At 43.1% G+C, this 24,965-nt stretch overlaps 1 protein-coding gene across 1 annotated transcript in view; it reads right to left on the bottom strand.

Moving 5' to 3' along the window:
- Positions 1 to 5,287: 5,287 nt before the first annotated feature.
- Positions 5,288 to 24,965, bottom strand: part of NGLY1 (N-glycanase 1) — a 60,184-nt gene continuing 40,506 nt past the window's right edge. The window contains exons 5-12 of the mRNA XM_065398627.1: positions 22,100 to 22,319; positions 20,846 to 20,967; positions 19,034 to 19,179; positions 17,917 to 18,027; positions 16,352 to 16,516; positions 14,822 to 15,010; positions 6,812 to 6,989; positions 5,288 to 6,287 (exon numbers count right to left, since the gene is read on the bottom strand). Of these exons, the coding sequence (XP_065254699.1) occupies positions 6,112 to 6,287; positions 6,812 to 6,989; positions 14,822 to 15,010; positions 16,352 to 16,516; positions 17,917 to 18,027; positions 19,034 to 19,179; positions 20,846 to 20,967; positions 22,100 to 22,319 (1,307 nt within the window). The 3' untranslated portion in view covers positions 5,288 to 6,111. The remainder of the gene's footprint in view (positions 6,288 to 6,811; positions 6,990 to 14,821; positions 15,011 to 16,351; positions 16,517 to 17,916; positions 18,028 to 19,033; positions 19,180 to 20,845; positions 20,968 to 22,099; positions 22,320 to 24,965) is intronic.

Genomic DNA, 24,965 nt, shown 5'->3' with positions numbered 1-24,965 from the left:
AGAACTCTGCTGATGGGTGTTTCCAGGTTTCAGCGAGGGTACATACAGTCTGAGTGCCTGTTTTCATGTCATTGTACTGAGGAGACAAACATAGTTTATTTTCAGTGTTCTGTATTTCCTGATGTTCAGAATTTGGAGTATATTTCATTCTGAACCAATGTGTGGAAAAAGCTTTTACTGTTGCCTAATATGTAAAGGCAACAAAACATCATTCAGGATCAGCAGGGGTCATTTCCACTTTAGAGGACCGCCTGCTTCTCTATGTGAGCATTTAAGGACACATCTACATGACAAATTTACATCAGAATAACTACATCTCTCAGGGGTGTGAAAAATCCACACCCCTGAGTGACATAGTTATACTGACCTAACCTCCAGTGTAGACAGCGCTATTTCAACAGAAGCGCGTCTCCCATCAACATAGCTACCGCCTTTCGTGGAAGTGGATTAACCACACCAACGGGAGAAGGTCTCCTTCTGGGTGATTGGGGGACAAAATTTCAGATGAAATTCAATATTGATATGTGCAAATGAATGTACAGTGGAAAAAATAATCCCAGCTATACATACAAAATGATGGAGTCTAAATGAGCTGTTAACACTCAAGAAAGAGAGTCATTGTGGACAGTCCTCTGAAAAATATGCAGTGGCAGTCAAAAAAGCTAATAGAATGTTAGGAACCATTAGGAAAGGCATAGATAGTAAATCAGAAAATATCATAATGCCCCTATTTAAATTCATGGTACACCCACACCTTGAATACCGCATGCAGTTCTAGTCACCCCATCTCAAAAAAGATATATTAGAATTGGAAAAGGTACAGGGAAGGGCAACAAAAATGATTAGGGGTATAGAACAGCTAGGAGAGATTAACAAGATTTAGGCTGTCCATCTTAGAAAAGAGACAACTAAGGGTGGATGATATAGAAGTCTACAAAATCATGCATGGTATGGAGAAAGTGAATAAGGAAGTGTTATTTACCCCTTCACATAACACAAGAACCAGGGGTCAGCCAATGAAATAATAGGCAGTGTGTTTAAAACAAACAAAAAGAAGTACCTCTTCACACAATGCACAGACAACCTAAATACAAGTGGGTTCAAAAAATAATTAAATAACCTCATGGAGGATAGGTCCATCAATGGCTATTAGCTGACATGGTCAGGGATGCAACCTTCAACTGACAGAAGCTGGTGCTGGATGACAAGAAATGGATCACTGAAAATTGCCCTGTTCTGTTCATTCCCTCTGAAGCATCTGGTTCTGGCCACTGTCGGAGACTGGCTAGATGGACCATTGGTCTGACCCAGTGTGGCGATTCTTATCTTCTTATTGCCTGCCATGGGCTCCCTTCATGTACAGTGCCCCTGGCAAGTAGAGCCCTGCAAATCTGCGGATATCCACATTGGCGGATGTGGATATCCGTGGACCATGATTTCGGATCATGGATCAGATGCGGATATCCTAGGAACTTACAGCAATGCAAGATATTACTTTTTGTTATTTCTTTGGTGGCCACAAGTGACTGGTAATTCCACAGCCCAACCTTGTTAATATTGTATTTTAACACAAAAAGACATATTATGATCAGCTGTAAAGAGATATGTCATACGAATAAGGCAAATACTATCCAAGAGAGAAGGACTTTCTATTCAGGTTGCTCATGTAAGTCTTTGAGTAGCAATGGCATTTAAAATTATGTTGCAAGTGTTAATTTGGCTATTTTTGTGCTTATCAGAAGAACCTGTTTGAAAAGATTACTTTTGTTACATTTCCATGATGCTTTGAAGGTAGTGTAGGTACGCCATGTAGCTATATATTCATTTTTGTACACAATTACATAGAGTCTGTAATAGGTTGAGGTCCTACATATATTATGATTTGGCCTTGCAGCACTGGAACCTGTATTTTTTTTTCTGTTCACAACCCAAACTCTTAAAAAGCCATGTAAATGGTGACTTCCATCTACACATGGCCTAACAATTTCCCCATTTAACTCAATCAAGAACACACACCACAGTCGTCACAAATTGATACCCATACATTTGAAGCACTTCATAGCATGGAACCTTTTTACCTTACAATATATTAAGTCCACTCTAGCATAAGGTTTTGTCAAGGAATCATTGATGAAAGAAAGCAAGTGCTGTCACAGGAAGAAACTGGCATTTAAGTAAAAAAAAAATTGCCTTTTTAATAAAAATTGATCTGCACTGAAATGGAGATCAGAAAAAGAGGTCATTTAAAAGAATGTATTTGCTAAAGAGTTCAAACTATTCTGCCTTACAAAGGGTACTTCAGGGACACAAGACGGAGTTCAATATACACCTCCACCCCGATATAACGCGACCTGATATAACACGAATTCTGATATAACGCGGTAAAGCAGCGCTCCGGGGGGGCGGGGCTGCGCACTCTGGCGGATCAAAGCAAGTTCTATATAACACGGTTTTACCTATAACGCGGTAAGATTTTTTGGTTCCCAAGGACAGCATTATATCGAGGTAGAGGTGTAACTTTTGTATTTTACTTGTATTTAATCTTTGGGTTTCCCTCATCAAGTCTTTCCTAAAATAAGAATTTCTACTGATTGCTATTGCTATAATCAAAATGAAAGTAATAGAGTTGCAAATGTATTGTTGATTAACGAGGACTACAATATTTTAAATCTCCTCACTTCATTCAAACATTTTAATAGTGCACATTAACTGCTGCATTGCTTTGAGTGGATGACTCCCTCCATAGCCACTGAGATGGTCTGGCCAACCCAGAGTCCAAAATTGTGTGTGAAAATTGAGCAGGCATTACTTTCATCTTACTAATATTAAATCTGATCCACTATCTGCTTACCCAATTACCAAATATGGTTAGGGTTTTCTGGAATTCCTAATAACCCTCTTTTCAGTAACCTAATTATCTATATCTATATAGATATAAAATATAATAATAAAATTTAGGATATTGAAAAGAGAGGACTGTGTATCAATTTCTGACTTGCAATAACAACCCTATCAAGGCAGCAAAGATTACATAGTAGTAAGAGTTTTATTGTCCAGTATCACTAGATTGTCTTTTCTTGCTTATTGACTTCTAGTAGAATATATGGCCTGAACATTTTCTTTACTTGTTTTATCCTCAAATCTCATAACTAAGATCTGGTAGAAACTGACTAAATTTACATGGTTACAACACTGCAAACAATTTTGCCAATTAATTTTTGCACTAGGTGAGTCTTCACATTAATTTTTCTGTAAAAATAAGTATATGTTTGGGGTTTTTTAAGAGCTCCAAAATTTAAATTAGGTTGTGAAATCCACATCTAGCTATACATTTCATTATTGAGATTATTCAAAAATTTTCACAGAAATACCAAGGCAGCCATTTTGGCTAACAATCACAATGATATCAATCTTAAAACTTTTGTGTGGGGAGAAGGCTACTCCTCTTACTACTGCCCCTTGAGAAAAAGCTATGTTAAATGTGGACTAAATGCAGGGCTAAGAAGCAATAGGTTCCAAGTTCAGAGTTACTAACTCCTGTGATTGCAAGTCTGTTTAAGGTTGTTTAAAAACAATTCATGACATCAGGGAAAGCTGAGGATTTTCTTGTAACTCAACATTAACTCCCAGTGTGTGCCCTTTGTGAGTGACACTGCACTGCTCTTGCTCACCAGGGGAATGGAGACCTGCCGAGGAGTATGCAGTCTTCTGCGGATTATGTCTGCCTCCATAGATGAAGGAGGTTGTGAGGCTTTGCTCCCTCCAAAATACATTTGGTCCTCCAAACCCATTCTGTTATGGGTCTGTTTTATAGGAAACTGTGATTTTTGGTTTGCCTGAGCATCATCCTGCAGTAAAGGAATATTTCTGCTTTTTATTAGTTACTGATGTAGGGATGCTTCATCACTTCTATATCAGCAGTCATCTTTTGTGTTACAAAACATTGCAAACCCTTTTCAATCCTCCTTATAATAAGCCCTGATTCAGTGCCATTAAAGTCAATGGGAGCTTTGCCATTGACTTCAATGGGAGTTGAAGCCCATAATTTATAGAGAAATGGTCTTGTAACATGTCCACAAACATAATCAATTTATTTCCCCTCTTTACTGTGTACTGATAAGCTCCTCATTGCTACTAGTTTTCCTAATAGCTTTGTAATTCTTGCTGCTCCCGCTGTTCAAGCAGAATGTAGAATATTCTACTCTCAGTTTATTCCTTCTTCTTTTGAGTATTTTCAATTGATTCTACTTAATAATTAGTTCTTTCGAAGTCTCCTATCTTCTGTACAAACCCTTTTTCTACATGGACTATTTCCTTACCCTTTAGCTCTGTCTTATACTTTATTCCTCACTATTAGAACTTTTTGATTTTTTTTTTCTTTGAAGCTACAGGTTAATCAAGGCATGATGTCACATTGTACTAGGTGTGCTTGGGAGTATATGTGTGTATATTAATATTGTTCTGTTAGGTGCAATTCTGTGCATTTCACTTGTGTTGAGTTGCTCAAGTGTTCTCTACATAGGGAGTGCAGAGTAGCTCTTCCTAATCCCCCACAAATGATCAGTTTAAATCCTGAAGTCTCTTCTTAGTTTGCATAACTACACAGGTAATAAGGTAGTCCATCACTTTTTAAAATCCCAACACAGTCCTTCAGATGTTTGTTTGATTGTGTGTTTGGGGAGGGAGGGGAGAAGGAGACAGAGTTACACAATTTCTTAATAGTTCATGGAGGTGTTGAAATCAAGCAATCACTCTCCAGTTGCTCATTATACTGCATCCACAGCACTCCCAGCCCACGACAGGCCATGGAGCTAGACCAGGACTGAAAATCGAAGTTTGATCTCCTGAATTGTAGTGTTGGTTGTGTTTGGGGCAAAAAGTTAAAAACTGAATTCTATGGTCTGAAAATTTTTACGCATCAAGGGGGGGAAAAAAGCACCTCATGTGGGGGATAGCTCAGTGGTTTGAGCATTGGCCTGCTAAACCCAGGGTTGTGAGTTCAATCCTTGAGGGGGCCATTTAGGGATCTGGGGCAAAAATCTGTCTGGGGCTTGGTCCTGCTTTGAGCAGGGGGTTGGACTAGATGACCTCCTGAGGTCCCTTCCAACCCTGATATTCTATGATTCTACTTCTAGCACCAAATCTGGTGCATGTGACTCAGACTGACACAAGATAATAGCTTCTTAAAAAGTGATTATGATCTATCAGCTCAATAAGCAACTTAATAAAAAGGGGAATAAATATGGATTTATACAGTATAAAAATATGTATAACAAACTAGGCATTTTCCAGGATAAAAATTATGTGTTTTTACTCAATTTTAAATCTCTATTTTACATGATAGACCATAACAGAATTTCTAGGTACATGTTGAACATGACTTTCACATAAATGTATTACCCAGTATACTATTATACTCCAAAATATGTTTATTACTTAGACCAATACACACATATATGTAGGCCATCTTTAAAAACTGCCTTAATATTTATTCAAAGCTGCTTTTCTGGTGTATCATGTAAAATAATATTGTATCTTTTAAAATGCCTAAATAGTATGTAGATTTAACCACAGGAGATGTTAGAGGCTAATATTATCCTTTATACAAGTCTTTTAAAATTAAAAACAACATAACACATGCTGCCTACCAGACAACTAAGTGCAAATTTTAACTCCAAATAACAGCAGAGATTGTGAAACAAACCAGCCCCCAAATTCAAAGTTAAAACTGCTGTATGTTCCTCACTCAGTTTTGCTTTCCCATCATTATTTCCCCCTCTCACTATGAAGCAAGTTTAGGAAGGAGCATCAGTTGTAACTCTGAATACCTTAATTTCCATGTTTTGGATGAAACACATTTTTACTTTGACATTTCCATATTTGCTATAAGTTTACACAAAAATAAAACCTGCAAAATTCCAATGTTTCTCTATGGTCCATAGTATAAAATTTATTATTTTCATGATGGCCAAATTAAAACTGGCAAATGGGAAAAAAAATGCCAGCGGTATGAACTATGGTAATTGACAATCAAGTCCTCACATTGTATCCACAGCATATTTTATACAATAAATCCCTGTTGCCAATAGCATTTCTCCTCTGTTTAGATTCTCAGAGACCAATGAGTTTTATAATTATCTCCAAACAATTTTCTCCAGAGTTACTTAAGCTCTCTCTAAACAGCTGGGTGTGCTGCCATGCAATATCACCATCCCCTCCACTTAGTTCAGCTTCCAAAATAACTTCTGTTGCATCAGAGAAATCTGAATAGGAGCGAAGAATTTTATCTGTTGGGGGAGAAAAAAACCCCAACAATTAAAGTTCTGCCACAGATCATTTATATTGCTAGAATACATGTTCAAGAGGCAATTTGTAATGAACATTAAAGTGTTTGACTTGCAGATAATCAAATTATTATTTATTATTTGTATTGTGGTAGTCTCCAGAGGCTCCAGTCAGGATTGGGTGCCCCATTCTGCTACATGATGTACAAATATAAAGACAATCTCTGCTTTGAAGAGCCCATATTTTTCCTGTATCCACGTCAGGTTTTGCTGGATCCTAATTTTATTTTCCCCAAATATGGAAAAATGTGGCAGGTTGGAGTTATATATTGATTGTTCTCACATATTTCCTTATCCGTGGCAAAAAGCCTGAGTGGGAAAAGGTTAAAATGCAATTGCATTTTAACTTTCTTTATTGCTTACATTGTTTCTCCCACCTCCACTTCCCTGCGCACTAGTGCATTGCATTTGCATTAGCACTTATACCGCATGATTTAAAAATAAAATCAATCAGATTTCACACTTACCTCCAGTCAGATCAACTTCCGCTATGTTGGAGCGCAATCTCCACCTTATTCTTCCACTGTGAAACGTCTGACTGTTCGTTCTAATGGAAACATTGTCTATTTTTAGATCGACTGACCCACACTCAAACTTCCAGCAGATGTAAGCAGAGGATGACCCTTCTTTTCGGGCTAAATAAACCTAAATGGAAAAACATCATGGTTAAGGTATTGAAAGATGGATGCTGAACATAGATCAAATGAAATGTCTTTAACTGTTGTATAAGGGCACTAAACCTTGGCGTAAAAAAACTTTATTACGTTTTTTAAGTCATTGAAAAATAAGTTTGTACACAATAAAACTTTGCACAGAATCTCCTTCTAATACCTTATTCCTGTTTTTACCGTGATATTGGGTAACTGCACATTTTCAGTGAAGTTTACTTCATTGAAATAGTAGGGGAAGCTCTTTAATGTGCTGCGTGGTATTTTAGCGACATAGACTCATACTGTTTTAAATATGTAGGGTTCTGCTTTTAAGTAAATACAATGGGCCAGATTTTCCATCCTGTTTTGGCTCCTTTGCCCTTCTATGGTAGCGCAAATGGCCTGTGTAACAAACAAAGAGATGTGTGGGACTCAACTGGTGCAGCTGGCTTTGTGCCACCCTTTCTAGGCCTTGGCATGCCAGGAGTCAGAGAGGGGATCACTAGCGTCCACTACATTCCAGCAATCCCAATCACTGTAATGATCCTTTTGGGGCCATCAGCAGCTGGCATATCTTGAGTAGACCTGAAGTTTCCTGCCTACATTACATAGCCTCCTTATTTGTGCTACCTATATATACTGCTACCCTTTAGCAGTCTGAATCTAGAAGGATAAAATCCAGTTTACATTCTTACCCATGAATGCAAATTTTTTTTGGAAGATGGTTAGTGTAGACTGTAAGAAAGAACCTGAGGATACAAGGTTTTAAAAATCCAGTGATTTTAGATGAACAGGTTCTTAGGTTGCTCCTTACATTGTGCTTATTAGCACCATGTGCTGCAGATGGTTCTGGGGGAATTTGGCCTACTAAATTCTAGTTTTCTTCAGCTGGTTCTAGGATCTAATTCTATGAAGTTTTACCTCAGGGACATGTTCGTTTACAGCACTGCACTATATAAGTAAGATGGCGATTACTGCTAATTGGGATACTAAATAGAGGATCAGCAAATCCACTTTACCTGCATCAGTTTGCCTTTCTTATCTTTCTGCTTGCACTGCAGTTGGTATTTCTTCTCTACTGCTTTGCACTGCAGTTGGTATTTCTTCTCTACAGCTTGTGGACTGAGATCCATAGTTAGCTTTACGTTAAAAAACAGTTACCTACCTTTTGTAACTGTTGTTCTTCGAGATGTGTTGCACATGTCCATTCCGATTTAGGTGTGCGAGTGCCCCGATCACAGCTGTCAGAGATTTTCCCCCTAGTGGTATCCGTCGGCTTGGCGCTGGTGCCCCCTGGTGCAGTGCGTTCATAGCGCTGGTATAAGGGGCCCCCACCAAGCCTGGGGAAGTCTGTCTTTGTCTTTGACTTTGTTCATTACTTCCCACATGTTGTAATCATATCTACCCAGCAATGCCTGCTGGTTCGCTATCCTCAACTGGAGTCCCCCCATCAAATAGGCCTTCCTACCCAGAAGGTCCATTTTCCTGGGCTCCTTTGGATTGGGGGTAAACCCCGTCTGACCTTCGCGGTCCTTTTTGTTGGCAGCCGCCACAATGAGGGACCCCAGAGAAGGATGAGAGAACAAGAACTCACAGCCTTTTGCGGGCACAAAGTATTTTCCTTCTGTTCTCTGCTGTGGGTAGAATGGAGGCAGGAGTCTGCCAAATGGCCTTAATACGTCCCAAAATGGATTTGTGGAAGGGCAGGGCCACCTTCGCAGGGGCTGCGGCCAACAGAATGTCTAGGAACCCATCTGATGGTTCCTTGACAACTTCTGCCTGCCAAGATTAGAGGCTACCCACTTTAACAAGTCTTGGTGGGCCCTTATGTCATCCTGCAGCGGGGACAGCCCCTTGAGCATGAGCTCGTCCTCGTCCTCTTGAGACGATGAAGAAGAGGTGTGCACTGCCATAGTGTCCACTGCAGCCTCTTCCTGAGGCACAAGAACTTGGGTACTGGTATTGGTTCTGATACTGGCATCAGTACCAGGGAGTATCCCTGCTTAGGCAACGGTGCTGGGACATGCTCTGGCATCAGGACCGGTACAGGGGGTTGGCTCCAGAGTTTCCCTGTGTGCCCCTGGTGCCACAACAGTCTCTGAGCGCACCAAGTAGGAGCACCATGAGCTGGTCCCTTGGCCTGGGGGAAGCCCCCACAGGTTCCAAAAGCCCCATTGTAGGGGTGCCAGACGCCATGGGCCCAGCGCCTTGGGTCATCCCTGCTCCCAGCATGCCCAATGGTACCACTGTCTGTGGGGGCTGACGCAGTGTCTCCCTTTGGTGCCGGTGTCTTGAATAGTCGGATCCCGAGTCCGGACTCGATGAAGAAGATAACGTGGAGGTGGAGGACCATGGTGGGGCTGATCGGTGCTGTGGAGACATCTCTGGCGAGGCAATGAAGGGGGTTTCCCCCTAGAGGCTGGTCTTGAAACTGGCTTAAAGGTGGTTGATGCTGCGGTGCTACTGAGTGGCGCCATTGGTGCTGCGTCCTGTCTCCCGTCTGGGCTTGGTATCGACAAAGTCATCAGCTCAATAGCAGCCGTGTAGGCTTCTGGGGTCAAAAGCACTACAAACTGGTCTGCCCGGTGCCAACCAGCTGGTTGGTTGAGCGCTACTGGGGTCTGTGGCGCCGGTGCCTCTACCAGTGGTTGCCACGGTGCCGGGGAGGGAGAGCGGCCCAGCATGGATCTCGCTCTATCCCAATCTGCTCGCTTGTCTCCCTTCAGTGCCAGCAAGCAAGTCTTCTCCCGGTGGCCTCGATGTTTCTTCTTCGGTACCAATGAGGAGGACCAGTGCCAAGAGCTCTTAGCCACCAGCGGAGCACTTTGTACTGACGCTGCAATACTCGGTGCCAAGTCTGATCTCTGCTCCAAGGCGGGTCTCAGCGCCGCCTCCATAAGTAGGACTTTCAACCTTGCTGCTCTGTCTTTCTGCATGTGTGCTTAAATTCCCAGAAGATGTTGCAGCGCTCTTTCCTATGACACTCTCCCAAACACTTGAGACAACTCAAGTGAGGGTCACTAGTAGGCATAAGCTTGCCACATGAAGAGCACTGTTTAAACCCTGGTGCCTGAGGCATGTCCCAGTACCGGGGGAGGGACAGAGCGCATCTCCGAGCATGGAGAGGAGTCCCAGTCCTAAACTATGACTACTTAAATGTACTGAAACTACTAAACTATCAAAATCTATTTACAATGAAAAATAGTGGAAACCACTAAACCACTTTCTCAAGACAAAGAGGTGAAGTTCCAACAGCTGCACGGGCAGTCAGAAGGGACCGAGGAACTTGGGCTCGGCGGGGGCCCCTTATACCGGTGCTATGAGCGCGTGGCACCAGGGGGCGCCAGCACCAAGCCGACGGATACCACTAGGGGAAAAATCTCCGACAGCTGTGCTCAGGGTGCTTGCACACTTAAATTGGCATGGACATGTGCAACAGATCTCGAAGAAGAACTTTACCTTTTGGGTAGCCTTTGTTGGTTTCCTCTCCCTTCATTCCAAATTAAAGGATGAACCTATTTTTTTTCTTTTTATTTTTTTTATGAAGGCTTCTCTGGCTGAAGACTTTCTTGGACAGCTGTTTAGCTGGACTCCAACTTCTTAAGCTGTACATCTGTTCAAGTTAAAAGACTGAACATTCCACAAGGTGGCATTCTATAGATCTGCCACGTCATAGCTACAAGCCTGATGGGTATCTGGTCAGTTCTCCTACCCACCCCCAATTCTTCCAACTTCATGGAAGAGCTGCTTACTGCTGGTAAACTCTTCTTGCTCAGTCACACAAATCAGTGCTCCCTACTCCACTTGTTACATATACCCAGAGTAGAGAGCTGAGCAAAAGAGCAGATATATGTATTTGAACAGAGCACTCCCCTGATTAGTGGCTAGTTTTTTCACCTGGCCCATATGTTTCTGGCAAAAATGGGAAGGCTGATTATATGAGTATCTGAAGGTGGGAGGTATAGCCACACTGTTAGTAGACGTGGGTGTCGCAGCCCTATGCTCTGTCATGACGTCTGGATGGCCAACTGTCGGTCAGAAGGTCACATCGGTGTCATGTGCAGCACCTGGGTGCCGTGTGCAGCGCCTTGGTGTCGTGTGCAACACATTGGGGCTGTGTGACCATTCTCGAACCTTCCGCCTGGTCAATTGTGGGTCACATTAGTACCGTGTGCTACAATTCCGGCGTGCCGTGTGCATAAGCTTAGCGTGCCGGGTGCAGTATCTGTTTAAGTAGAGGGCACCAGCTCGGAGCCTGGTTGGTGTAGGAGCGGGGAACCAATCAGATGCTAGCACGAGCAAGGGTCTTCGAACAAAACTATGTCCCTCGCCTAAATCAGCAGGAGTGTCCGCGTGTTAGCTGGAAGGCCTGATCACCCTTTCAGCCAGGATCTCCTCCAGATTTAGCCAGCTCGTGTCGTGTCATCTCGGGTTATATCTCGTCATGTCCCTGGTGTCTGTACTGCTGGTCAGCTGCGCCTGGAGTGTGGTATGTACATATTAATTTTTGTAGATATTCTGTTTGTTAGGCCTTTTTTCTTTATTACTTGGTACCAAATCTCATGTATAGTGTATATAGGACGAATTATTACAGTTTACTCAGTTTTGTATGTTTGTTCTGGCTTTTCAGTAAGCAGTTGGTTGTAAATTATCTGATTCCTTGTTGTTAAGTGTACATAGACTGTTTTATATTACTGCCCTGGTGATATTTTTGGTTGGTTACTTGTTCCTATTTCAATTGAATTTGTATTGTTAGTTGGTAAAGGTGCTCTTCCCCAGCCCAAGTTGTAATTCATCCCCCATTAATAAACGGCCACCTGTTTTGAATTATAATCTGCCTCTGTCTCAATTTTCCTCTTCCACTCGAATCCTCATTCGAACCTATATTGGTCTCAGACAGTGGGAAGGCTGGGGAGTGCCTAGTCTGATCTCTTACCCTTCCCTGTTCTTCTTCCTCCACTATCCCACTCTGCTGCATCTTCTTTTACCCTTCACCTTCCACTCTAGCTTTTTCTCTCCTTTCCTCTTTGTGCACTTCCCCATCCTGTTCTCCCATGGTGCTCTGACAAGCTGTTGTATACAGGGCCAGCACAGCAAATTTCAGAGTGAAATTAACTTCTCTGGTAAGCTTCATTTTCCATTGTGGATAGGAGGCAAAGCCTGGCCTATGTTGGTGGTATGACTGGACAGAGGGAGCTGTCAGGCTAACAAGATGTTAGGGAGAGCAAAACAATAGTCACTAATATAGAATGCTCAGCTCCATACTTGGTGGTTGTTTGCTAGTAAATGTCTCCTTCCCCAGTTTAGCCTTAATTCCTCTCCCTCTTTAGATTTGGAGTGCATGATCCTTCTGTTGCTCAGTGTATCAGCAGATGGGAAGGGTTTAGGCAGGGTCTTCAATAATCTGGGTAACTGACAGCTTTTTCCCTTCTTGCAGATGGAGCTGTAATGTTTAGCATAAGGAATTTCTTCCTTTTTGTCTGTGCAATGAAGAGATATGATATACTACAAAGTTATTTCACCACTGCTGAAAAAACAATTTAGACTCTTTGAAAAGAAGTATTCCTTATTAATACATGCAGTGTGTGTCCATGTGAACACAGGGGGAAGGGTATCAGAGGGGTAGCCGTGTTAGTCTGGATCTGTAAAAAGCAACGAAGACTGTGGCACCATATAGACTAACAGATGTATTGGAGCATAAGCTTTCGTGGGTGAATACCCACTTCGTCAGACGCATGTAATGGAAATGTCCAGAGGCAGGTATAAATATGCAGGCAAGAATCAGTCTAGAGATAACGAGGTTAGTTCAATCAGGGAGGATGGTGCCCTCTTCTAGCAGTTGAGGTGTGAACACCAAGGGGGGAGAAACTGCTTTTGTAGTTGGCTAGCCATTCACAGTCTTTGTTTAATCCTGAGCTGATGGTGTCAAATTTGCAAATGAACTGAAGCTCAGTAGTTTCTCTTTGAAGTATGGTCCTTTGAAGTTTTTTTTGCTGTAGGATGGCTACCTTTAAATCTGCTATTGTGTGTCCAGGGAGGTTGAAGTGTTCTACAGGTTTTTGTATATTGCCATTCCTAATATCTGACTTGTGTCCATTTATCCTTTTACGTAGGGACTGTCCAGTTTGGCCGATGTACATAGCAGAGGGGCATTGCTGGCACATGATGGCGTATATAACATTGGTGGATGTGCAGGTGAATGAACCAGTGATGTTGTAGCTGATCTGGTTAGGTCCTGTGATGGTGTGCATGGATTGGTTCCTGAGTTAGAGTTACTATGGTGCAGTGTGTGGTTGCTGGTGAGAATATGCTTAAGGTTGGCGGGTTGTCTGTGGGCGAGGACTGGCCTGCCTCCCAAGGTCTGTGAAAGTGAGGGATCATTGTCCAGGATGGGTTGTAGATCACTGATGATGCGTTGGAGAGGTTTAAGCTGAGAACTGTAGGTGATGGCCAGTGGAGTTCTGTTGGTTTCTTTCTTGGGCTTGTCCTGCAGCAGGAGGCTTCTGGGTACACGTCTGGCTCTGTTGATTTGTTTCCTTATTTCCTCGTGCGGGTATCGTAGTTTTGAGAATACTTGGTGAAGATCTGGTAGGTGTTGGTCTCTGTCTGAGGGGTTGGAGCAAATGCGGTTGTACCTCAGCGCTTGGCTGTAGACGATGGATCGTGTGGTATGTCCGGGATGGAAGCTGGAGGCATTAAGGTAGGTATAGCGGTCGGTGGGTTTTCGGTATAGGGAGGTGTTAATGTGACCGTCACTTATTTGTACCGTGGTGTCTAGGAAGTGGACCTCCTGTATAGATTGGTCCAGGCTTTAAAGGTAGGCATCCTACAGCAAAAAAACTTCAAAGGACAGACTTCAAAGAGAAACTGCTGAGCTTCAGTTCATTTGCAAATTTGACACCATCAGCTCAGAATTAAACAAAGACTGTGAGTGGCTAGACAACTACAAAAGCAGTTTCTCCTCCCTTGGTGTTCACACCTCAACTGCTAGAAGAGGGCCTCATCCTCCCTGACTGAACTAACCTAGTTATCTCTAGACTGATTCTTGCCTGCATAGTTATACCTGCCTCTGGAAATTTCCACTACATGCATCTGACGAAGTGAGTATTCACCCATGAAAGCTTATGCTCCAATACATCTGTTAGTCTATAAGGTGCCACAGGACTCTTTGTCGCTTTTTACAGATCCAGACAAACACGGCTACCCCTCTGATTCAAAACATAATGTGGACGTCCTCATTACATACTGACAGCATAGAAACTTTCTTAAATCTAGTGAAATAGGCAGGGTATTGATTCCTTTCCTGAAACTGTCTAATTGAATCTGCTAACTAAACAGAACACCTCAACTGCTAGAAGAGGGCCTCATCCTCCCTGATTGAACTAACCTCGTTATCTCTAGACTGATTCTTGCCTGCATATTTATACCTGCCTCTGGAAATTTCCATTACATGCGTCTGACGAAGTGGGTATTCACCCACGAAAGCTTATGCTCCAATACATCTGTTAGTCTATAAGATGCCACAGGACTCTTTGTTGCTTTTTACAGGGGGAAGGTAGGCCATAAACTTTAGTGTTCCAGCAGGGTTCTTGTTATCTGCAGAGAAGTCAGTCATCCCATTCTGAAAGGCAAGCTGACTTTATTTCCAATTTCTCATATCAGTTAACAATCTTATCTGAAGCGGGACAGTAAAATCTGGCAACTCCAACTGAATCCTTAAGCATTAAGAGAAATTTGATGCAAAATATGCTTAGTAATATTAGACTTTATTGGGACTATTAATAATCTAGAAAATTCTACAGAAATTTCTTTAATTGCAATCCTTACCATTTTCCAATCCGTTTCAACCTTTCTCCATAGAGACTCCGTCTTCCACACACCTTTCTCCCAGCCAGTGATTTTTTCATTATTATTGGAAACTCGTGTATAGCTATCTTCCACTATATTGTAACTGAGGTGGAAGAGTTTAGACGTCTTCTCTTTCCCAGATGGAATAAAAATGACTTCTTTTCTCATCTGAACAAAACCAAAAACTATACATTGGTGTTTTGCAATATATTTGAAGGGATCATGCTAATTTTATTTTTGCTTTTTGTTTAGCATAAACATCTGGCAAATATATATATTTGATAACGTAGATCGCCATGCCGTTATCTATTATATAAGCAATATATCAAAGAGGTTCACAGTTCTTTATGAAAAACTGTACAGCAGCCAATCTAAAAATACTAGAATTTTTTTTTGCCATTGAAAAATGTTTGCCCCACCTTAGAAATTTTACATTACTTTGCTAGAATAAATATAAATCTTCCACAGAGAAAGGGGAAGTAATTTATTTTAAAATAACTAATACCATGAATCTGTCTACAGTAAATAGTTGTTTACAAAAGAATTTTCATGCTCATTTATGACAGGGGGCTGCAGGAATTAGGTGTGTTAATCAGATTTAACAGACTGACAAAAAAGCAAATTATTAAGCTATATTAAGAGAGCAAGCATAGCTCAATGACTAAGCTGCAATTTTCAGCATAACTATAGCAATTTACAGAACAATGCCTTTCTAAATCTGATAGGGAAACAAAAATAAAGGTGGGCTTTCAAAATTAAGGTTAGGTGTGAATTTCATAAAGATAATTAGAAAACAAGGGAAAATGAAGTATATGCACTTAAAAATAGATTTTTAATCATCCTTCATATCATGAGATTCAGTAGACAGAAATAAAGTCCCCTAAAATATGTATAGTTGAAATAAACACTAGTATCTCAAATCTGAGCATTGCTATGAAATCCATTAGTTCCACTTAACTAGCTCTAATTCGGTATTTAGATTGTCATCCTTTTTACATCAAATGACAAGATCACTCAGAAAAGGATGTGCAAAATGGCAGGAATAATTGATACCTTTGTGTACTGGCCTATCTAGAGGGATTGTTTTTAGGAAATTCTGTCTCTCCACATAAGGAATTAAGAACATAAAAAAACTCCACTTAGCCAAGAACCTTGGGGTTGGGGGGATTATGTAAACATTAATTAATCTCATTTTGTGGGAGTTGCAGTTACACATTCACAGTGGGCCCTGGTTTACATTTTACACACACACACACACACACACACACACACACACACACACACACACACACACTGCTCTCAAGCTTAATTAGATTCCCCAGAATTCTTGAGGCAATTGTCATCAACCTAATGTGTTGATTTCCCAAACACCTTAATTTCAGTTTTCTTAAATTTCCTGCTTTTGTTATGTTGTAGCTTTAATCAAAAGAATGTCAGTCATGAGCCTATAATTAAGAGACAAACAATTTAGACACCCCTAAAATGATCACCAGTTCACAAATTAAATACCTCTGAACCAATTTCATCTCTGGCTACTCTCCAAGCCATTGAACCAGATATCCTTCCACCAAGTTCACCAGGTTTAGGAGTTTTGGGAGAAATGAACTCAACAAGCTCCACAATTATCCTCTCCAGGAGCACTCTCTTTCTGCTTTCTGACAAGGATTGTTGTCTCTGTAATAATTTAAAAAAAGTGCAAAAAACCTCAAAGAAAAAATAATCTTTCAGATTAGTTCCAACTGTATCTCAGTCCTAGAATGATACCATGCGGAAGTAAACATGAAAGAATCTAGATTTAAACTGATTGTTAAAACACTAAACTGGGATCACATGCATTAATATGCCTCAATCCTAATTGTATAGTTACTGCATGGCATCATGCAGTGACTTTAAAAAATGTTTGAGTGCCCTAACTGCATATGTCCACACCTTAATCTGTTTGGATTTCTTTTAAAGTAAACTCTAATTGAATTTCATGGTATTATAATGCATGTTTTTGTATCATTAAAACATCCTTGTAATGTATTTTATTCTAAATTACTGATATGTACTCTCAATCTTAATGTATTTTTTTGTCTGGGAATAGAAAAAAAACAGACTTGACCCAATAATCATATCTTCTACATCGTGCACTGTTCTGGTTACCAGAAGTCCTGGTTTGGTGAATAAGTCTAAGCATAAAAATCATATCATGCCTGAAAGAGTAGATTCACATTGATGAATGTCATTACAAATGCAGTATGAGTTGCATATTTTTAAGAAGCAATAGAATTGAGTAAAATCATACCATTACATTTCAAGTGAGCCTAAAGAAGTCTGGTATGTAGAACAAGAATTATTATATAACATACTTTTACCATATGATTAAAAAGGCTGGGTTTTCTTGAGAAAGTGACTTTAAGATGCATTGGACTGAGAGTCTATTTTTGTCTCAATGATTTCCATGTCAAATATGCTAAGATGACATGTAACACTTCTTATTTCTTCACGGACAGTCCTGCAAGCAGCCTGAGAGTTGAGTCAGGCAGTGTTATTCTCTCACAGCCAGTAAAAAAAAGTTCTGCAAAGTGAATTAGGCCCTCTCTTACAGCTATACAACCTTATGGTCTTAAAATTATGGTCTCATTGAAGTTGTGAAACTCAACTGTTTGCACAGGTATAATTGATTAAATTTATTTGACATATCTGTTGATGCACGAGAGAGAATAGAATCCAGCTCACTTTCTCTGCAGAGCCAACAGGAGTAAAAGGTAATAATTTCCTTTTCCCAAATCAACGTAAGGAAATATGACTGACTATGCAGAGAACAGACTGGTATAAGTAGGTGACACTTTTACAGTTACTTCACAGAGGAGAACTACACTTTAAGAATTCTCAGCTGACAAAACTGCTATACTGTGACTGGTCCTGAAGTGGTCTTATGTAAAATCAAAGAACGTATAAATAGCAACATTTAAATTCTTTGTAGTACACAGAGACCTTTATCAGGACTGGGCTCCCTTGTCCAAAGAATTTACATAGTCTGTTTCCAATACATGTCATTTTAACAAATCAGTTGAGGTAAAGCTACGTACCAGTTTATTAAGCCTCTCTATGGTTTCACGCAAAGCTGCTTCTTTGACCTGTGTCCTTCTAGAAAGTAATTCTTCGTGTTTACAGGAATATCTCCAGGTGACATCAACAACCTCAAGTATAAGTTGCAGAAGTTAAAAAAATACATATAAACTCTGCCTCTTAAATGTGTGTATTTTAAATAGACAATGTGATCAAGAGACTGTCTTCCCTTACAATAATCTAGTACAGGGGCGGGCAAACTTTTTGGCCTGAGGGCTGCATCGGGTTTCGGAAATTGTATGGAGGGCCGGTTGGGGAGGGGGTCGTGGCTCGGCCCTCACCTCCTATCTGCCCGCTGCAGGACTCCTGCCCCATCCACACTCCCCCGCTCCCTGTCCCCTCACCACCCCCGGACCCTCGCCGCCCCATCCAACCCCTCCTCTCATTCCTGACGGTCCCCCCAGGACCCCTGCCCCATCCAACCACCCCTTCTTCCTGTCCCCTGACTGCCCCTGGAACCCCTGCCCCTGACTGCCCCCTGCCGCCCCATCCAATCCCCCCTCCTTCCTGACTGTCCCCCTGGGACCCCTGCCCCCATTCAACCCCCTATTCCCCCCACCCGACCGCCCCGACCCCTATCCACCCCCCCACCCCCTGACCACCACCCCAAACTCCCCTGCCCGCTATCCAACCCCCCCTGCTCCGTGTCCCCTTACCACGCTGCCTAGAGCACCGGTGGCTGGCGGTGCTACAGCCACGCTGCCCGGCTGGAGTCAGGCCACGCCGCCGCCACCACCACGCAGCACAGAGCACTGGGTCAGGCCACGGCTCTGCAGCTGCGCTGCCCCAGGAGCTCACAGCCCCGCTGCCCAGAGCATTGCGCTGGCGGTGGAGCGAGCGAGCTAGCTGAGGCTGCGGGGGAGGGGAGACAGCAGGAGAGGGGCCGGGGGTGAGCCTCCTGGGCTAGGAGCTCAGGGACAGGGCAGGACTGTCCCGCGGGCCAGATGTGGCCCGCGGGCCGTAGTTTGCCCACCCCTGATCTAGCAGATCCCATTAAAATGGTATATGATGCACAGCTTCTTTCTCAAGGCAAATTTGTATTTTTATTTCATAGCATATTATTATCCCTACCCCTACCTCATCCTTGGAGAATGCAATTACATAGGAGAGCTTCTTTCCCCAGCCAATCTCATAGAGAAGAGGTTTATCACAGACATTTTCACAAGGGTCACAATGAAGCCATCTCTGCTGGGATGAAGAATATACCTCAGTCCACACATGATCTGCATGAGAGACAGGCCGAGGAAAACACTGAATGTTTTAGATGGGTTTTCTATTCTTACAGTTTGAGATATTTAAACTCTTCCAAATCAATTAAATGGGGAGCATAACATTACTCTTGAGGGCATTCTGTGCCAAAACATTAAATTCTGCATCAAAAAAAAATTAAAAGTTCTGTGCACAATATTTTAAAATTCTGCAAGTTTTATTTGTCAATAAATAAATGCAGAGGCTCCAGCATGGCAGTGGGGAGCACAGGCCACTGGCTGCACAAAGGTTGGGAGATCACCCTGCAGCCTCCCCGCTCCCTACCCTGGGGACATGCACTTAGGGGTGAGGCTGCACCCGACCCTGACACAGCATAAGGCCTGGGCCTGCCCCAGAAACACCCTAGGGCACTGCCTCTCTGTGCGAGGCACACCAGGCGTGGGGCAGGCAGGCTCAACCAGGCAGGATCTAAATGTGGAGGGGCTCAGTGTGGGGGGATCCAGTAGTGGGGTGAGAGGATTCTGTGTGGGACAATCTGGGTGTAGGCAGCTCAATGGGGGATCTAGGTGTGGGGGGATCTGGATGCACAGAGTCTCATGGGGGGGAGAGTTCTAGGTGCCATGGCAATAGGACTCTGCAGGGGCTTCCGGTGAAAGTGGTTGAGGTTCAGCAAAGGGGTCTGGGTGTGGGGGTCTCATCAGGGGGGTCTGGGTGCTGAGGAAGTGGGGCTTGTTGTGGTGGGGGTCAGTGGCATGGGGGTCTGGATGTCGGGGTACAGAGGGTGGGGCTCTTCAGGGTGGAGGTTTAAGTGCAGGGAGCTCAGTTAGGGGTGGTCTGAGTACAGCGGTGGGGGTTCGAAGGCAGAGGGTCTGGGTGTATGAGGTGAGGCTTGATGGGGGGTGTCTGGGTATGGGAGATTCAGATGCACGGGGGTTGGGCGGATGGGGGAGCAGCTCCCTGTACAATGACCCCTCCCCTGCAGCTGAGCGATGGGGGCAGGGGGCAGGAAGCAGGGGAGAATGTTGAGCTTCCTGCAACTGGGGGAGAATCCTGGGGGTGAGTCTGACACAGCCCCAGCCACTCAGGGTAGGAGCCACTGGCTGGGGTGTCCCAGCCCCGCGGTGATTTACCTCTCCGCTGCTACTCTGGGTGCATGAAACAATGTACCTGCGCAGCTAGGGAGTGGTGCGTGACTGCTCTTGCAGCTTCCTTTTGCTTCCCTGTCAGAGTCATTTTTCTGCAGGGAAGCAAAGAAATCTGCGGGGGATATGAATTCTGCACAGACGCAGTGGCACAGAATTCCCCCAGGAGTAATAACATGGAACTGTGAAGAGGGAAGAATGCATTTTCTGTTCATATTCCTTCAGAAACATCTCCTTTTAAATGTGAAAGCAAAAACAATGAATTCTGCTTATTTTTATTGAAAGTAGGAGAACCTGAATGTAATATGTAATGTAAGATATAAAGATTTCATCATGTTGAAAACAGCAGTCTAACTTCATTTGTAGAATATTTCATGTAATCAGACAAGATGGAAATTTAACCTAGATTTTGTTCATAAGATACTGTGAAACTTCAGAGGTTACCAGTTAGCTAACATGAACACACACATCTAATGGTTGTAAATCCCATTTTTATGCATGCTTATACTAAGTTTAAGGTGTTCTAGAGCACTGATACCTGTTGAATCCCAGACATATCTAGCTTCAAATCCTATAGCTCTGCAGCACAGTGTAAAACAGTTAGCCCACTCTCCACAACGCCCACATCTTGTTTCCAGAAGTTTCTCAGGATTATTATACCTAGAAAAATTAAACTTTATTCATTGTAAATTATGTGCTTTGTACACGTTAATGGACTTTAACAGGAATATATATTTCCCCCTTCTAAATCTCTGAACCATTATACAGTAGAACCTCAGAGTTATGTACACGAGAGTTACGAACTGACTGGTAAACCACACACCTCATTTGGAACTGGAAGTATGCAATCAGACAGCAGCAGAAACAAAAAGAAAAAGAAAATACAGTACCGTACTGTGTTAAACGTAAACTACTAGAAATAAAGGGAAAGTTTAAAAAAAAAAGATTTGACAAGGTAAGGAAACTATTTCTGTGTGTTTCATTTAAATTAAGATGGTTAAAAGCAGCATTTTTCTTCAGCATAGTAATGTTTCAAAGTTGTATTAAGTCAATGTTCAGGTGTAAACTTTTGAAAGAACAACTATAACGTTTTGTTCAGAGTTATGAACAACCTCCATTCCCGAGGTGTTCATAATTCTGAGTCTCTACTGTAGTCCTCTTGATTAACAGGATATCTGTTCTCAGTGCCATTGAGTTCACACTTGTTGCTGAAGATGATTGTTGCACTGGACAAAATTAACATTTGGCTGACCATCTCCTTGTTTCTAAGAGAGCTAAAATTTACATGACTGTTCTTATTTTAAAAAAACTCAACATAAGTAGGATTTTTGTACCCTAACCTTATTGACAGATGTCAGCACAATTCTGAAATTAGTACATATCTGTTGCTACAGTCAGCAGAAGTATGCCCTCTTTTGTGGGCTCCCAAAAAAAGTGCAATGGTTTCTTTCTTTCTTTTTAAAAACCACTTTGATAATGGCATTTATTAATTAAAATCATTATATACAGAAAATACACTTGGTAAGATCAGTCAAATATTTAGTATAAAAACAGGGCCCTCTTTTTAAATGCAATAATTTTTTTAAAATTAAGCATTCTAGGCTGATTGGTGATAAAATATAAATATCAGAGCCCACAACAACCCCATGGTACTGCTTAAAATGATCTATGTATGTATTATAGTAGGGTTTTCAATCTATGTAAAACAAAATACAAGCAACGACCTCCCAATAATTTACAAAATACAAAAATACAAAGTAGCATTTTAGAAAATCCAAGGTTATGTGCTTACCTTGGGAATCTATTGCTGAACTGGCACTGGTTACAGTGATGATTTTCAACTCTGTTTGCATTCCATCTCAGATCGTCATCGTTAGGTGATAAGATACCTTTAGATTCTGTCTGACCACCACACTTGCTGCAAGAAAGGCTATTCACCCATTGGAAAAATTCACCCTTAAACCACTGCAAGAGCTCCAACAACAAAAAATCATCTTCATTCACATGGGTTCCTATAACATTAAAACATAGTAATTTAAACAACATTAACCAAGTTCAGATTCATATGACCTTTCCAATATCTACATAATTACGATATCTGGACCTTTATCATAACTTAGAGTTGAAGTATCAACCAAGAAATTATTATATAGATGGTATTTTTCAAAAAATTAGATTTTAAAGACTGAATAATGGTAAATAATGTTTTTTAAAAAGACAAACAGCCAAAAAGAAATTAGAATAAGGAATTGAACACAGAGAAATTTAGCATAGAACGTAATAACTCTTATATTTTTCCAAAGGTATGGAAAAAATGGTTACTCACTTTCTCGTAACTGTTGTTCTTCGAGATGTGTTGTTCATGTCCATTCCAAGCAGGTGTGTGCCCGCAGTGTGCACGCCAGCTGGAAGGTTTTCCCCTAGCAGCGTCCATAGGGTCGGCCTGGGCGCCCCCAGGAGTGGTGTCTTCATGGCGCACAATATAGAGCCCCGCCGACCCTCCACCCCCTCAGTTCCTTCTTGCCAGCTACTCTGACAGAGGGGAAGGAGGATGGGTATTGGAATGGACATGAACAACACATCTTGAAGAACAACAGTTATGAGAAAGTGAGTAACCATTTTTTCTTCTTCGATTGATTGTTCATGTCCATTCCAAGCAGGTGACTCACAAACCAAAGCTCAGGAGCTGGGGTCGGAGTCATGTACAGATTGAAGCACCGCCCAAAGGCCGCATCATCTCTGGCCTGTTGTGTAATTGCATAGTGCATCGTAAACGTATGTATCGAGGACCACGTAGCTGCCCTGCAAATTTCCTGAGTGGGGACTTGCGCCAGGAACGCCACCGAGGAGGCCTGTGCCCTTGTGGAGTGGGCAGTAATCGTCGGGGCGGGCAACTTCACCGGGCCGTAACACTCCCTAATGCAAGATGTGATCCATGACGAGATACGCTGAGAGGACACAGGGAGACCTTTCATTCTGTCCGCCACAGCCACAAAAAGTTGGACGGACTTCCAAAATGGCTTAGTTCTTTCTATGTAGAAGGCTAAGGCTCTACGTACGTCCAGTGAGTGCAGCCTGCACTCCCTATCGGAGGAGTGTGGCTTGGGGTAAAACACTGGGAGGAAAATGTCCTGGGCCATGTGAAACTGGGAAACAACCTTAGGGAGGAAAGCAGGGTGAGGGCTAAGTTGGACCTTGTCCTTATGAAAAACTGTGTAAGGGGGCTCAGACGTGAGGGCCCTGAGCTCCGAAACCCTCTGAGCCGAGGTAATTGCTACGAGGAAGGCAACCTTGAACGAGAGATACAACAAAGAGCAGGTGGCCAGTGGTTCAAATGGGGGGCTTGTAAGTCTGGACAGGACTAGATTGAGGTCCCAGGCTGGGACAGGCTGACAAGTGTGTGGGAAGAGCCTGTCCAAACCCTTGAGGAAGGGACTGACTATAGGATTTGCAAAATCGAGAACCCATCTGAGCTCGGATGGAAGGCGGAGATGGCGGCTAAATGGACCCTTATTGATGACAGGGACAGATCTTGATGTTTTAGGTGCAGGAGGTAGTCCAGTATGAATGGTATGGGGGCGAGAAGAGGCGACTGATGGCGTTGCTCCACCCAGATGGAGAATCGTTTCCACTTGGCAAGGTACGTTGCCCTGGTGGAAGGCTTTCTACTACCCAGGAGGACTTGCTTGACCTGGTCCAAACATGACAGCTCCGCAGCGCTTAGCCATGCAGCATCCAGGCTGTGAGGTGAAGGGACTCCAGATTTGGGTGCCGGAGTCTGCCTAAAGTGAGTGGAGCCACTACTGACATTTCCAGGAGCGAGGTGAACCAGTGTTGGCGCGGCCACGCCGGCGCTATGAGTATAACTCGAGCCCGGTCCCTGCAGATCTTGAGGAGCACCCTGTGGATCAGCAGGATAGGTGGAAAAGCATAGAGCAGGTGGCTCGCCCAAGAGAGAAGGAAGGCATCCCTGATGGACCCCGGGCTGTGACTCCTGAGGGAGCAGAATGCCGGACACTTCCTGTTGCCACGAGTGGCGAAAAGGTCTATCTGGGGAGAGCCCCAGAACCGGAAGATTAAGTTCACCACATCTGGATGAAGGGACCATTAGTGGCCCTGGAATGTCTGGCTGAGGCTGTCCGCCAGCGCGTTCTGAACCCTTGGGAGGTATGACGCCTGTAGGTGGATCGAGTGTTCTACGCAGAAGTCCCACAGTGCGAGGGCTTCGCGGCACAGGGGAGAGGAGTGTGCACCCCCTATTTGTTGCTATAGAACATCGCCGAGGTGTTGTCTGTGAGGACTGAGACACACCTGCCCGTTATGTGGGCTTTGAAAGCATAGCATGCCAGACGCATCGCTCTCAGCTCTTTGACATTGATGTGTAGAGCGAAGTCCGTCTGAGACCAGAGGCCTTGAGTCCTGAGGTCCCCTAGGTGAGCTCCCCAGCCCAGATCCGAGGCGTCTGTCACCAAAGAGAGAGAGAGGGCTGAGGGATGGCAAAGGGCACTCCCACGCAAACTACTCGCGGGTCGAACCACCACAGAAGGGAGTCCAACACAGGGCGGGGCAGGGTTACAATGCAGTCCAGAGCGTCTCGAGCTGACCGATACACCAACGCTAGCCAAGACTGGAGTGGACGTAGTCTGAGCCTGGCGTGC

Source organism: Emys orbicularis, chromosome 2 (assembly GCF_028017835.1).
Source record: "Emys orbicularis isolate rEmyOrb1 chromosome 2, rEmyOrb1.hap1, whole genome shotgun sequence".
Classification (NCBI taxonomy): domain Eukaryota; kingdom Metazoa; phylum Chordata; order Testudines; family Emydidae; genus Emys; species Emys orbicularis.
This window is presented reverse-complemented; position numbering and strand designations above follow the sequence as displayed.